A 14,805-nucleotide genomic window follows, 5' to 3' on the forward strand; every position below is an offset into this window, starting at 1 on the left:
GGTGCCTTGCATGGTTTCCTCTGCCTTCGGTGTATGAATGTGTGTGTGTGAATGGGTGAATATAATGCACAATCTCTGTAAAACGCCTTGGATAAAGGCGATATATAAATGCACCATTTACAATGCATAATTGTCCCCCTCATTCCCATTCCCCAAATAATTTGCCAAACACTACGATTTGTCTGATAATGTAACATAATATATATACCGTAACTAGTAAGACGCCTCAGGGCAACATGCGACCTCGGTTGAGGTTGCGCCAATTCAGATATGGGCTGTCTTCCTCCATACATGGGCATTCCCATATGAAGTCATGTTAGATATGGGCTTAATATTGATGACATCAGGGTTCTCCATATATGGGCATAAAATGGATTCCCATGACATCAGAACATACAAATCCTTTTATGCCCATTCATGGAGATCCCTATCTGAACCAGCCACACAGATATGGGCCATGTCTTGGCCATCTGACCAATGATGTATGTCGATGACATCAGGGATCTTCATATTGTATATGGGCATAAAAGGGATTCTGGGGAATACCCTTATATGGACTTTTACATAGGTGATGATGTCACCTGTGATATCACCTGTGATGTCACAGTGATGTGTCAGGGGAACCACAGTGTCAGGCCTGACCTTCAGAGATACACGGATATGTGGACAAGATGTGCCGGTTTTGATTGTAAAAAAAATTACAAAAAGTCAAGGCATTTTTTCTTTAATCCTTGATAAATCTTTCTCTACTTAAAGTAGACACGTTGGTTCCATTGATCCAAGCCAGAACATAGTCGATAGCTTGGTCATTAAAATAAACATGCTGAAAATGCAGGCCGCCAGTGGTGTAAAGTAACTAACTTTACGTAATTAGTGTGGTCGACCCTCAGGACCCTCTCTCCCTCTCCCTCTCTCTCTCTCTCTCTCTCTCTCTCTCTCTCTCTCTCTCTCTCTCTCTCTCTCTCTCTCTCTCGCCCCCCTCACCCGCCTGCCCGTTTGCATTGAACAAATTCCGCTTATCCTGGCAGCGCACATCAGTGCACACATAATAAATACAGTGCCAGTCATATACTGTATGCCCCCGGGGAGGGAAATCATTAAACCAACAAGAAGCCCCCCAGAAGCATAAAGGCCAGACCGCTGTTTGTTTTAAACCTATATTTATTCAAGGATCAGGCCTGCTCGCTGTTCTGCCAACTTGACATTAATTGTACTGCGCATATACAGTATATATACTGTATATACAGTACTGACTACTCATACCACCACGCCTCCTCAACGTCAGCCACCAGGCCAAATCTTATCAAGGGTGTTACTTTTATCGTATAGTTATAGGCTGGGAGGGGTGGTGTGTGTGTGTGTGTGTGTGTGTGTGTGTGTGTGTGTGTGTGTGTGTGTGTGTGTGTGTGTGTGTGTGTGTGTGTGTGTGTGTGTGTGTGTGTGTGTGTGTGTGTGTGTGTGTGTGTGTGTGTGTGTGTGTGTGTGTGTGTGTGTGTGTGTGTCTGTCACCGGCGCCTAACTCTGTCCCCACTAGGGGAGCACAAATCCAGATTTTTTTATTTTTTTTGGGGGGTATTTGCGGTTATAAAGTCTGCAAAAATGGGTATTTTTGGGTATAAAGTCGACTAAAACGGGTTTCCTTTATTAAGTCATTTTCGGGTGTCTTTGGGGCTTCACATTGGATATGTTATGCTAACTCCAGGCAGTCAGTTCTGTTCATCGTTGTCCCAATTTCTCCTCCATCTGATTCTGAGCCACTCAAATTCCAAAATTCCCGTTCTGTTAAAGTGTTCTGTGTTAAAGCCAAATACCATTCATTCTGTCATTTAGGTAAAGCCATGCCATGTTGTTTGTTGTTGTGCAGCGCGCTGTCAGACAGAGGTTCAGACAGTCACTGTGATTGGTTGAGAAACCAGTAGTCCAATACCTCCCGCCCCCATGCGAGTGCATGCGTGCGTGTGTGCGTGAGTGCATGCGTGAGTGAGTGCTTGCTTGCGTGAGTGCTTGCGTGTGTGTTATGTTTTATCCCTGTTTGTGGTCAGCCTGAATTGAACACCACATAGTGCTGCTGTTGGGCTGAAACATCTTATCTCCATATTTTAACCATACTCCATACCTTAGCAACAAGCATGAGAAGTGCTTGTTGCATAAGAAGTGCATTTTAAGAAGTGCATTGCCAAGGTATGGCAGCTGCCATACCTTGCCATACCCAATTGACGTCTCTGCAACAGCGTCTTACAAAAGCATCAAAGGTTTGCAGATTCTCAAGCTCGAAAGCTCATTTTGAGCATGTAGATCTGCTACTTTTGCTGTTTTTGAATTGGAATGCTGAAAAGGTACAGTTTTGGACATACTGTGTGAGGTTTCAAGCACACAGCGACAGTATCGATATGTTTGATGTTTATGGTAATTTAACAATTGAATGTCAATTTGTCAAAATCGATTCATGAATAAATAGCTAAACTAGCTGATCTACAAGCATGCAGTGCATCACAATGCGGAACCACTGTGAGCTTGTATGTAGGGCTTAAATGGCTTCTAAGAAAATATGTTATTTATTTTTTAATTTTTTTATCCACTACAAATTAAAACCTGGCTATATTGTTTCATGGTTATTGTTTCAATCATTGGCACGACTGTTTGTTCAAGCCCGGGATGCAACAATGAGGGGTTTATTCTTTAAACAATATAGGCTAAAAGAAAACCTCACTTGACAGTAACACCGGCCTCATGCAACGCCTTTCCTCCTGCTTTTGATGAGCTTAATGAATGGTTGCAATGAATTTAGCACAAGTCTCCTAGTGTTTAAATTAAGAACCCATCCTGGCAATTCTCCTTCTATTCATCGCTTGCAGCCCTTGTTAGCGTTGTGCTGCACGAGTGCTTCAGAATGAGTCACAGGTCTACATAACAAAAGCTCAAAGCAGAATAATTTGCCAAAGGTGATACAAAAGGTATCAAATTATAATGTGCAACGTTAAAATGTCAAGAGAGCCATTTCCCTCTTACCTGAGACCTTTAGATAGACTGGCAGAGGGAAATGGATGCTGTATCATTAGACTTTAGTGCTGTCTTTGACATAATCAAACTCTCTCTTGATTAGCATAATCTCAAATGCGATGGTAAGTGGCAAGAGAAGTGCTCTTTTCTTTTTTACTTAAAAGTAGCAATAACACAATGTAGAAGTGTAAGTAACAATAAGTTGCATACATCTTAGGGTCGATTGACACTCTAATAAAAGGGGTCTCTTCTCTGTCTCTCACTCACACTCACAAACGCTCGAGCTTTGTCGAAAACATTTAATCTACAAGCTGACATTATAGACGTGCCGTCTCTCTTGCTGCATGCATGTCATCACACAGTCACAACTCGTCGTGGAAAACCTATCAACACGGAACGGAACACTAGCAAAGTTGTGTTTAAGCTCTTCTTTTCTCTTTAAAACGGTCGGCGACTAGCGAGACAAAGCTGTGTGTGTGTGTGTGTGTGTGTGTGTGTGTGTGTGTGTGTGTGTGTGTGTGTGCGCGTGTGTGCGTGCGTGCGTGCGTGCGTGCGTGCGTGCGTGCGTGCGTGCGTGTGTCGACTTGTGTGTCAGAGCGAGAACAATGTATCCGCTCTGCGACGCTCAATACACAGCCACACAAGCATTGGAAGTCGGCGTGTCTCCCTCCCAAACGACCGCTGTTTCCTTGGCTTCACAGCCGAGCATATGAACTTGGAGCCGGGCTGAATGAATGAGAAGACACCGCTGAGTACCGATCGGGAGGTCACAACATTTCGGCTGCACCGTAGAGCCGAGTTTAGTTGGTTGACACCCCCCCTGAACCGGGAGGGGAAACCTAGCCTGATTTCCGACTCGACGCTGGGGCTTGAGTCTGAACGTGTCTCCATTCTATTTGATTGAAAAGGGGAGGGGATTTCAAATTTGAAATCCCCAATCACAAGAAGACTACACTTCCGTCGACCCTCCCACTCTCTGAGTGCTGCGAGCCTACTGTTAGACCCCCCCCCCCCCTCTCTCTCTTGCTTTGAATTCATTGGTCGGTTGACTCGGTTCGCCAAGACACCGTATCAAGAGACGCGTCATATGACACATCCAGACCAAGAGATGCAGTTCACTCAGAGAGTGGGCGGGTCTATTGGCTGGAGCCAGGCTAGGGGAAACCCATATTTGGGTCTGGACATTGCCGAACCGAAATTAGTTAGACTCTTTATTAGAGTGTGAATCGATCCTTAGACTTTCATCTCAGCCTTTATTTGTACTCAGTGATTAGCAAGTGAACCATCTCGTTCATGGTTCATTGGGGAGGACTCTTCGCCCCTTTTTTCATCACACATTTGCGTGTAATTAGCCTGAATTGACATTTCATTTCACTCCATTATTCAGTCTGAAAGTGCTTCCATCTGCAGCAGTTTCTGGGATGGGCGTTGCCAAAGAGGCAATCTTCTGCGATTGGTTCACCTCCTGACCAATCACAACTGTAGCAAAGCAGATGACGTAGTTGTTATTGGTGTAGCTGGCTAGCCTGTTGCTTGCTACTTGCTAACCAAAGCAACAGGCAAAATAGGAGCACTACAAACTAGTAAACATGTCAAAACATGTCTGCTACTGACGTTTTATAGCGAGATCGATACGATCGCATGTTACCGCGGCGGGCGACGCAATGTTTATGTTTGGTAATGTGCGGTACGGTCTGGCAGAGGCGCTGGGTTACTTGGAATCGCAAAAGAGTTCTGGGAAAACCCCAATCACGCTGCTCACAAGCCCCAACGTCATCGAGTTGAAGCGACGCTGATTTGCTCGGTCGGAATTTCAACCGAGGAAAACATCTTCAATGAGAGCGGCACCAGACCTGAATCTATATTCGTAAAGGGGCGTGGCTAGCGATTCAGGGTCTGGAACCAGGCTGGCATGTAATTTCAATTCAATTTCCATTTTCAACACATAATAGCTCCTGTCTCCTCAGACCCCTCAAGTCCTGTACATCTCAGTCTCAGTTATGTATAGGGGTCTACATTGTGATTCCATAATTCCATAATAATCCCATTACAAATGATGGAATTATATCTGCCGATACGTTTATACTGGGGTTGTCTTCTAACCAGCTCATGAAAGATCTGAGATCACTTCTCTTAATACTTCCCATATGGACTGCCAGTTAAGCTGGGTCTGTTCACTGTCTTTGTGCCCATGCACAGTTTTTATTTATTTTTATTGTTGTGACTGCTTTAGTTGTTTCTTTTCTATGGTACACGGTCTATACCGTTGTTTCCTGTTGAGATTGGCACATTTCCTGGGGCAAGCTGCCCCGATCACACATGTCACACGGGTGGTCTTAATTTTTCACTCTCAAAAAGCACCTGCAATGTAGTGCATTTGAAACTACATTGCAGTGCACATCATGGGGTGATCACTGCTTGCCTCCTGTGAATTGTTTTATTTTTATTTTTGTTTATTTTCTGTTTATTTCGTTGCTGAGTGAGGTCAGCAGACAAAGTGAAGTGAGTGAGATGAAAAAAAAAAAACCTTGGTGAAATGTGCCAATCTCAACAGGAAACGTCTGTATATTTTTTTTCTCTTTGTAATAGATGTTTGCATTCCACCTTGATGTCATTGTTAGGGTAAACTTGAACGTATAATTAACTTATTAGAGGTCCACGAACACGTCAATCCCTTTGATATCTCTGTGTGCCCATTGACGCGTTCGACACGTTGTACAGTAAACTATACTGTACTGTAGCTACTGTACCAGGCTACCACGGTGACGAAAAACACTCCATTTCCCGAAATGCAGTGTGAGATCACGTGACCGGGAAGTGCTGTCTCCCTCATAGACATGCATGTTACGCTGCTGCAGAAAAGTGCATTTTTCTCCTAATCTAGCTTTTAAATCACCTTCATGTTTAAAACGCGGCCTTTTCTACCGGCCGTTACAAAAGCTCTGCGGCCCGCGATAGTTTAAAAACGGAAAAGAAAACATTATCTACAAGCTTGTAGATCGGTTATTTTTTGGCAAAGACATTTGATAAAGAGTGAAACAAATACGGTGTCAAGTACGTATATTACAGGTACCTGTTACCAATTATAGAGGGTTTAAGTGGTACCGGATATGCAAAAAGGTGAATTGATCCCAGTGCATGACGGAGGACGATATCACGATTTTAAAGGTGATACACCATGCATTTAAAAAGTATTTGTCATATTGTTTATGTCCCAAAACGTTTTTCAAAAGGTTTGAGGCTAAATTACCACTCCTGAATAGAGAGCCTCTCTCATTTTTGAATGGCTCTCAGAGCATTTCAGCTGCAGTACCACCTTTGGCCTGAACTGCGCCACCCCCTCCAAATTCTTTTTTGAAAAATGTTTTGATGATGACGTCACAATCGGCAGATGACGTCACAATCGGCAGCAAATCTGAATAGCCTGTTTTGAGAACCCGTGGGATACTTTTAACCTTCGCCTTCTCAAAACCAGAGAAAGACACAACGGTCAGAAATGGGACTTTGTGAGGATAGAAGGTGCTAGTGGGACCCCAAAAAAAGGTTTTAAAATAGGAAAAGTGAAATTTCATGGTGTATCACCTTTAAATCACCACGATACGATTATCATGAGTGTTTTTCACGAAATTAAATCTCCACGATACGATTATCATGAGTGTTTTTTATCACGATAAACGATAATATCGCGTATTGTCCCATCCCTGGATGTGACACATTGTGAACTTGCTACTTTCACAGAGCAGGTGACACTAAATCCTCAAGGGGAATGTGTCAGGGTGATTTATTATAGATATTGATCAGTTCCAGAGATTCCAGAAGTCTTTCTATACCACGCAAAATGTGACCGGTGTAGTCTGCTACAAAAACTGACAGAAGATCTTTACTGCTAGTCTCGTGTTTGTGCACGCACTGGAGTCTGGAATACCAAGCAGCTGAATTGGAAACGCAGGCATGCACGACTCTGCACGACTGCACGCACGCACGCACGCACGCACACACACACACACACACACACACACACACACACACACACTCACACTATTGGCTGGAGGGTTATTGGCCTAGAAGCATTATGCTACTTTATCATCAATTTTAAAATTATGCCCTGTTTTCACTGAGTCAAACTTCTGGAAGTTTTTTCCAAAATGACGGCAATTTTGAAATTCACGCCATGTGAAAACGGCCACTTATTTTGTGTTCCGTTAGTTTTGGGGTCCGAAATTTGACGGCAAAATACCTAGTAATTTTTTATGAAAGTACTGGGAGAATAGAAATTTCCCCACAGTGAAAACGGCATACCGTGATTTTTACTTTTTTCGGATAAGCAGGTGCATGCAAGGAGCCAATATTAACAGTTAAAGCATTGTAATTGGGATTGAAAGCTTCAGAATCCATATTGCATTCGAATGTTATGTAAGCCTGCCAAACACAGAAGACAGAAGTCTATTTATTTCTACAATCTCCAGCCTATACGGCCGCGGTGCTGAGAAATGCGAGCTTGCTAGATCAATTCATGGTTAAAACTTATTTGTATTGTATTCTATAGCCTATTTTTAATTAAGCTGTGTGCGTTTCGATATAAGTCTGGTCTGGAGAACGGGAGACGGGACGCGATGCGCTCGTAATGTTGTGATGAAAGCTGGAATCTTTACCAACTCTTTTTACGTGCCGCGTGAACAAAAACACAGCTACAACACATTGCATCAGTGATCCTTTCTGAACCTTATGTGTTGTTGCATGAAGAATAATTATTGTAAAATCCATTTGTAGGTTCAGGGTGAGAGAGAGAAAGAGACTGACAAAAAAAAGAAGTGACGAGCAGCAAGCTGTCAGACAGGCGTGCGATTCCAAATCAGGCGTCAGGCAGTGTGGCGGTTGCCATGTCTGCTAATTATAAGCGACTCTGGGCTTGATTTTCGTAAAAGTTGTTTGTAGGTTGATAGTTGCTGGATGCGTTTTATTTGTTGTGAGGTTGTAGATCGGCAATGTTCAAGTAGCTGATGCGGCGATGCATATAGTTTTAAAGCTCGTGTGGCCTAGATAATATCACTTTTCGGGGCTGATTTTCGTACACCTGGTTGCTTATTTTTCTCGCAAAGTCTGGCAACTGGTCTTTCATGCCGTTACAATGCTTTAGTGAAAACGAGCGATACCAGCATTTTTGCTGCCAATGAGGGCATGTGAAAACAACAAAAAAACAAAACTCCCGGCAAGTTATGCTAATTATAATTATTTATTTTGCAGGAAAAATTCCGGAATTGCAATGAAAACATGCATTTAGTGGACAATAATTTACAAACATGCATAATTGAAAGAAGACTTTAAACTAGCGACGTCTAAAGTATAAAGTATTCATGAAATGCAACTTGGCCGCCTATCATCAGGAAGCGTGTAATCTCCTATTCATATTCATTGCTGCTGCAAAGAAACTGCTTTATCTCGGAATCACAGCGACACTGGGCCGTGACGGTTGGCCGCGGTTAGAATTTTTAATTTCCGTGTGAAAGTAAACATCACGGTCTACTTCCGGATTTAGTGAATTTCCACAACATGGTGGTTTCCGGGGCTCTTCAAAATAAAGTGCAGTGAATGGTGGCACTCTGAAAACATAATGGCAATAATTCACGCACGCACGCACGCACGCACGCACGTACACACGCACGCACGCACGCACGCACGTACGCACGCACGCACGCACGCACGCACGCACGCACGCACGCACGTACGCACGCACGCACGCACGCACGCACGCACGCACGCACGCACGCACGCACTAACAGGCATTGACTGTCAAGTCTAGACATCCAATCTAATGTCTTACGGCAGATGAAGTCAGATGAAAAAGCCTTTATAAATCAGTTAGAGCGTCTGTGATTGCATTGATCAGACAGCAGCTACGCAATACTCCTCAATAATACTATCTACTTCTCTCTCTCTGTCTGTCTGTTTGAATCTCTCTCTCTCTCTCTCTCTCTCTCTCTCTCTCTCTGTTTATCGGTTTGACTCTGCCTCTCTCTCTCTATCTGTTTGAGAGAAGCCTTGCCGGTGCTTAAAAGAGGTGTCGCATTGCCCAGCATGATGTCACAGCCCGGGAAAGTGCAGTGTCCTGGAATAAAGCTGTGACTAATCTCTCTATCTCTATCTCTCTCTCTCTCTCTCTCTCTCTCTCTCTCTCTCTCTCTCTCTCTCTCTCTCTCTCTCTCTCTCTCTCTCTCTCTCTCTCTCTCACACACACACACTCACTCTCACTCTCACACTCACTCACTTCTATTCAAAGGACTTTATTGGCAGGAGAAAACGTGTACACAGTACAACACAATCAATCAATATAATACAATCAAAATGAACACACAGCGTCCCTGCACGCTGCACATAATTGTTAGTCACTGCTGCTCATTATAAGATGGCGCCATTTCTGTGTCTACTCTCTCAGTGTCTCAGGCCATGTTTACATGGTGACCATTAGAAAACGACAAAGTGTCTCTCTTTTCTTCTGCTTTTACATCCACTGATTCGGTGCGTGGTCTACCTATGTTATTGTTTTTTTCTAGATTGATATTCCTATGCATTGTTATGCATAGGAATTGCGGGTTGGTTCCTGTGGGAACCAACGCGCGGGCATCGATCGCGAGGACGTTCCGCGTTAACGTATGTGGACGTCCTGAAGAAGGATGCGGGAGCTGAAAGCTCTTCGGAGCTGGCCGGGTGTATGGAGAACCGGAAAGATTGGAGACTCCGATGGAAGCTCGTCTGAGGACGACCGAGAGAGATATTGTTGTTGATGTACTGACATATTATCTTGCTTATTATAATGATGTATTACCCGCTTTGGATTAAAAGTGTCTGCTAAATGCCTAAATTGTTAATTGTAAATTGTTACATGGAGACGCCAAAGTGATTGAAAACCCTGCAGCGTGCATGCCATGTGGCTAGGTGGTGCTTACGCACTGCCAAATAGACCAGTCTTGGTCTTGCATGCGTAGAGCCAGGGGCGGAGCGTCCGTATAAGCTGAGTAAGCGGCCGCTTACCGGCCCGCAGACCGCGGGGGCCCGGCCGTCAGCTATGGTCCGATCACATGGATCTTATCATCTTTAGTTTATTAGGATTTGGACGCACTTTGCGTGCTACGCCTCTAGGTGGGGCAGGCGGGCCCATTTAAAACTTTATCATCATCAACAGCTGCCCATCGGTGCACAATATGTCATCATCAATCACTTGTCAACACAAGCCAGCTAGCCTTCAGCAGTGCGTTGTTTACGCATGGCTTAATCATGAGCGGAAATGCATATAAACTGTGCCGAGTGGTAATTCTCGGGTGCCCGATCATTGTGGCTTGCTTACAGGCCCGGTTCTGACTTGTTCCGCCAGTGCGTAGAGCCATTTCCGATCTACTTCCTATCACAGCTGTTTGTTTACATTAATGTAATAGCATACGCGAAAGTACCTCTAAGCAGAGGGCAAATCGGACATTTTATTTTGTCGTCCAAATGGGGCCTCAGAGGATGGCTGTGGACAGTTCTGAAACCTGTCTACCACATCATTGGAGGGGATTCCGAGCCAATAGAAATGACACCTTGCTGAAAGTTAGCATGCTGACAGAGAATCATTGTTTTTTGCTCTTTATCATTGTTTTTTGGTCCTTTTTATTTTAAAGTAGTGTGTGTGTGTGTGTGTGTGTGTGTGTGTGTGTGTGTGTGTGTGTGTGTGTGTGTGTGTGTGTGTGTGTGTGTGTGTGTGTGTGTGTGTGTGTGTGTGTGTGTGTGCGTGCGTGCGTGCGTGCGTGCGTGCGTGCGTGCGTGCGTGCGTGCGTGCGTGCGTGCGTGCGTGCGTGCGTGCGTGCGTGCGTGCGTGCGTGCGTGCGTGCGTGCGTGCGTGCGTGCGTGCGTGCGTGCGTGCGTGCGTGCGTGCGTGCGTGCGTTTGTGTGTGTCACGTGTGCTCATCTACAGTAATCAGTGTGTGCCTTGAATACCAAGTAACTTCTGATCCTATATTAGCCACATCAGAACCCTAGCATCCATACTATGGATGCTAGGGTTCTGCTTGCCAAAAATAGCAGATCTACAAGCAATGAGTTGTGTTGTTGCGATGCTTTGAAGATGGGGGGGGTCAAAGCCAGTTCACTTGGTGTCGCACTGTGAGCTTATCTGCTATTTTTGAAAATTGAATCTTCCCTCCTGGGGGTCCAGCTGGCACAAAATATCTTCAGATTGGGCTCCGTGGCCAAATATACAATATATCAATTTAGGTGTTCTCGACACGGAAAAGTTTGACAAGCACTGGTCTAAAGCAGTGGTTTCTAAACCGTTCAGCTCATGACCCAAAAGAGAAATTAGATGCTTTTTTTTGCCCGGGACCCAAACTAGTGAAAACAGCAGATCTACAAGGTCTACAAGCTTGTAGATCGGCTATTTTCACTACTTCTTAAACATTTGTTTTAGAATTTATGGAATTTCTTGTTATTTCTTCATGAAATTACAGAAATACATTTTAATTTGTTTTTAATTCATAAAAAAAATGCTTTTTTGGAGGTTTTGAAATAATAATAAATAAAAACAAAATGTAAACCAAAAATTAAGGGACCCATAGAAATGTGTCCGCAACCCACAAATGTGTCCCGACCCAGTGTTTGGGAAATGGTGGTCTCGAGGGGTTGAGCGGTTAACACCACCGGTCAGTTTACCGTTCAGTTTCAATCCAATGATGCATATCTAAACAAATTCTGAACAATCCAACAGTGTGTTTTGCTCTGCCATGCATTTTTCATACGTATTGTTCTCTCTCTTGCAGCTCAGCAGACGAACAGTTTCGCTGGAACACTCAAGGTGAGGTTCAAGCTCAATGTGCTCTGGTGTGTCCCCCACAGGGGTAAATACCTCTCTCTATCTCTCTCGCGCTCTCTCTCTCTCGCAACTTGTCGCAAGCACGCGCATGCACACAGAAGGCGAGCAAGCGAGGGAGAAAGACGTGCATGCACGGGCCGACGACCTTTATATAAACGCACCTACTGTACATCACAAGCACATACCGTACGCAAACATACTGTACATGCTGTACAGTATGTATATAACATCCTGTAATGTTACCAGGGGTGTCACAAGGGGGGGGGGGGGGGAGTGGGACTGAGTTACTAGGGCCCAAGGTGGATACTTATACTATAGCTATTGAAAAATAGCAGATATACAAGCTCACTGTGAGCTTGTAGATCTGCTATTTTTGAAAAGTCGTGAAAATGTGTGCAAATCTTTGAATATATGGCCAAATACATATCATTTTGGGGGTCCTTCACATGAAATAGTTTGAGCACCACTGACATAGAAACATATATTTTTTTCCAAAAACCTTAGAAGTATTTGAAATATTCAAAGACTTGCACAAGTTTTCACGATTTTTCAAAAATAGCAGATCTACAAGCTTGCAGCGCGGCACTCGGTGCCGCGGTGTGAGCTTGTATATCTACTATTTTTCAATAGTTAAAGCACTAAAGCCTGCTGTGGATCCTTGTACCCAGGGCCCAGAATTTGGTGTGACACCCCTGCGTGTTAAGGTCTGCTGCATTTTTAGGGCCGGTTAGGGTTGGGTTGGTTAGGGTAAGAGTGAATTTCGGAGCGCGCAAATAAAAAAATCAACCTCACGTTATGTCAGTCACGTTTGCACACTGCCGCCCGTTTCGCGCACCACTCGGTCCCTTGCTCTCTCTCTCTCTCTCTCTCTCCTTGCCCTGAAAAACGCATTTCGCAACGAAAAACGCAGCAGTGTGCAAAGACCTTTACTCTCATATACTGGTGTAATGTTAGACAACGTCAGGATAACATCCAACTTTATTAACCAATGTAACCAACGTCCTTCCCATTCTGTCTCATCCTATAACTCCCCAAAACCCTCGCTGTCCACGGCGCCCTCTAGGTGCGCCTGTACCTTTGGGAACTGTCAACAGAACATCACGTCCCAAGACGTGAACTTTTAGAAGAATAGCAACAGGGCATTTCTCCCTGGAATTACTGCAATGCAAGAACATTCACTTTTCCTGGACATGCATTTACATTTTTTAACATTTTTTTTTTTTTTTTACAACAAGTAGGTTGTAATTAGAGAAAAGAAAATATGAGTGTTAAAATACTTTTACTGCTTTCTATTGTTTTAGCAATTGCCCCCCCCCCCCTGTCCCCACCCACTGAAATCAAACTAAAACAATAGAAAGCAGTAAATGAAAACATTTTAATCCTCATATTTTCTTTTTTCTAAATACAATCTAAAATATGAACCCTTGTTGTAAAAAAGTTGTCCTTTAAAACTGCAACACTGTATGACAGTATAGCAGACAGTGTGACACACGCACGCACGCACGCACGCACGCACTCACACACACACACACACACACACACACACACACACACACACACACACACACACACACACACACACACACACACACACACACACACACACCCGTATCTTTGCATCAGATGATTGAACAGTGTCCTCCTCCGGTGCTGCTAATCTACTCAGTATCGCGTTACATAATGAGGCCGCTTATCAAATTGTGATGTAGTAGGTTTTGTTTGTCGAGTGCTGTGCACATCAAATCAAACTGCATTGATCAGACGGCACCGTGCCACGCTCCGGCGGTCGCGATCAATAGAGTTTAAGTCCGACGCGAACACGCCAACGGCATCTGTGCGACGGCGGATACATCTCCGTCATCGTCTCCCACGCGGTTAGCATTCAGGGATTCGCTTCAAAGCCCGCCTGTCGTCTGTTATCTTGACTGACATGGCTGTCAAGGAATACACAGAGGCATTACGCATCTGTGGCACGTATATGCACTCGTACACATGCATACATTATGCCTGCTGTCACCGTCGGATGGGAGACGTGTTCCAACGGATCCAATGATTTTTAGTCTGATCTTCAAGGTTCCCCTGGCGATTTCTTTCTAATTTTGTGTGACACTATCAGGGACGTGCAGAGGATGTTAGAGAGGCAGGGGCTGAAACTTCTAAAACGGCCTTTTGGTGAAAATATCGAAAATAGCAGACCTCCAAGCTCACAATGCATCGCACTGCGACGCGTTGTGAGCTTGGAGGTCGGCTATTTTCAGTGTTTGATACAACACTGGTGTACGGCATGGATTCCTACACGGAAAGGGCAATTCTTTCAACATAAGATGCTGCATTCAAGTTCAGGAGAGTTTGGTCAAGGCAGTTCTCTCGAATGCTTGCTTCAGGCTATTTTCTAATCGTTTTATACATTTTGAAACATTTTGAAAATTGATTTCTGCTTCATGAGTACTTTTACTTTAGTAAAGTACATTTTGATGCCAATACTTTTATAATTTTACTCAAGTAAATTCTGAATATCGGACCTCTACTTGTAACAGAGTATTTCTGCATTGTAGCATTGTATTGATACTTTAACACATTTTTTCCACCACTGAAAAGTCTTAGTCTAAAGTGAAATAATAACTCTCTCTCTCTCTCTCTCTCTCTCTCTCTCTCTCTCTCTCTCTCTCTCTCTCTCTCTCTCTCTCTCTCTCTCCCTCAGATGGACATAAGGACATAGAGGATGAGTTGACCACAGGTCTGGAACTGGTGGACTCCTGCATTCGCTCTCTCCAGGAGTCAGGAATACTCGACAGTGCAGAAAGTAAGCTGAGTAGTGTGTGTGTGTGTGTGTGTGTGTGTGTGTGTGTGTGTGTGTGTGTGTGTGTGTGTGTGTGTGTGTGTGTGTGTGTGTGTGTGTGTGTGTGTGTGTGTGTGTGTGTGTGTGTGTGTGTGTGTGTGTGTGTGTGTGTGTGTGTGTGTGT

The 14,805-nt window shown here is 44.1% G+C and overlaps 1 protein-coding gene across 1 annotated transcript in view; it reads left to right on the top strand.

Moving 5' to 3' along the window:
• Nucleotides 1-14,805, top strand: part of ctnnd2a (catenin (cadherin-associated protein), delta 2a) — a gene marked incomplete at both ends in the record, with an annotated part of 625,519 nt that overhangs the window by 198,122 nt on the left and 412,592 nt on the right. Inside the window, 2 exons of the mRNA XM_080752281.1 lie at nucleotides 11,790-11,824; nucleotides 14,544-14,645. Of these exons, the coding sequence (XP_080608407.1) occupies nucleotides 11,790-11,824; nucleotides 14,544-14,645 (137 nt within the window). The remainder of the gene's footprint in view (nucleotides 1-11,789; nucleotides 11,825-14,543; nucleotides 14,646-14,805) is intronic.

Source organism: Nannobrachium achirus, assembly GCF_963921795.1.
Source record: "Nannobrachium achirus genome assembly, chromosome: 21".
Taxonomy (NCBI): domain Eukaryota; kingdom Metazoa; phylum Chordata; class Actinopteri; order Myctophiformes; family Myctophidae; genus Nannobrachium; species Nannobrachium achirus.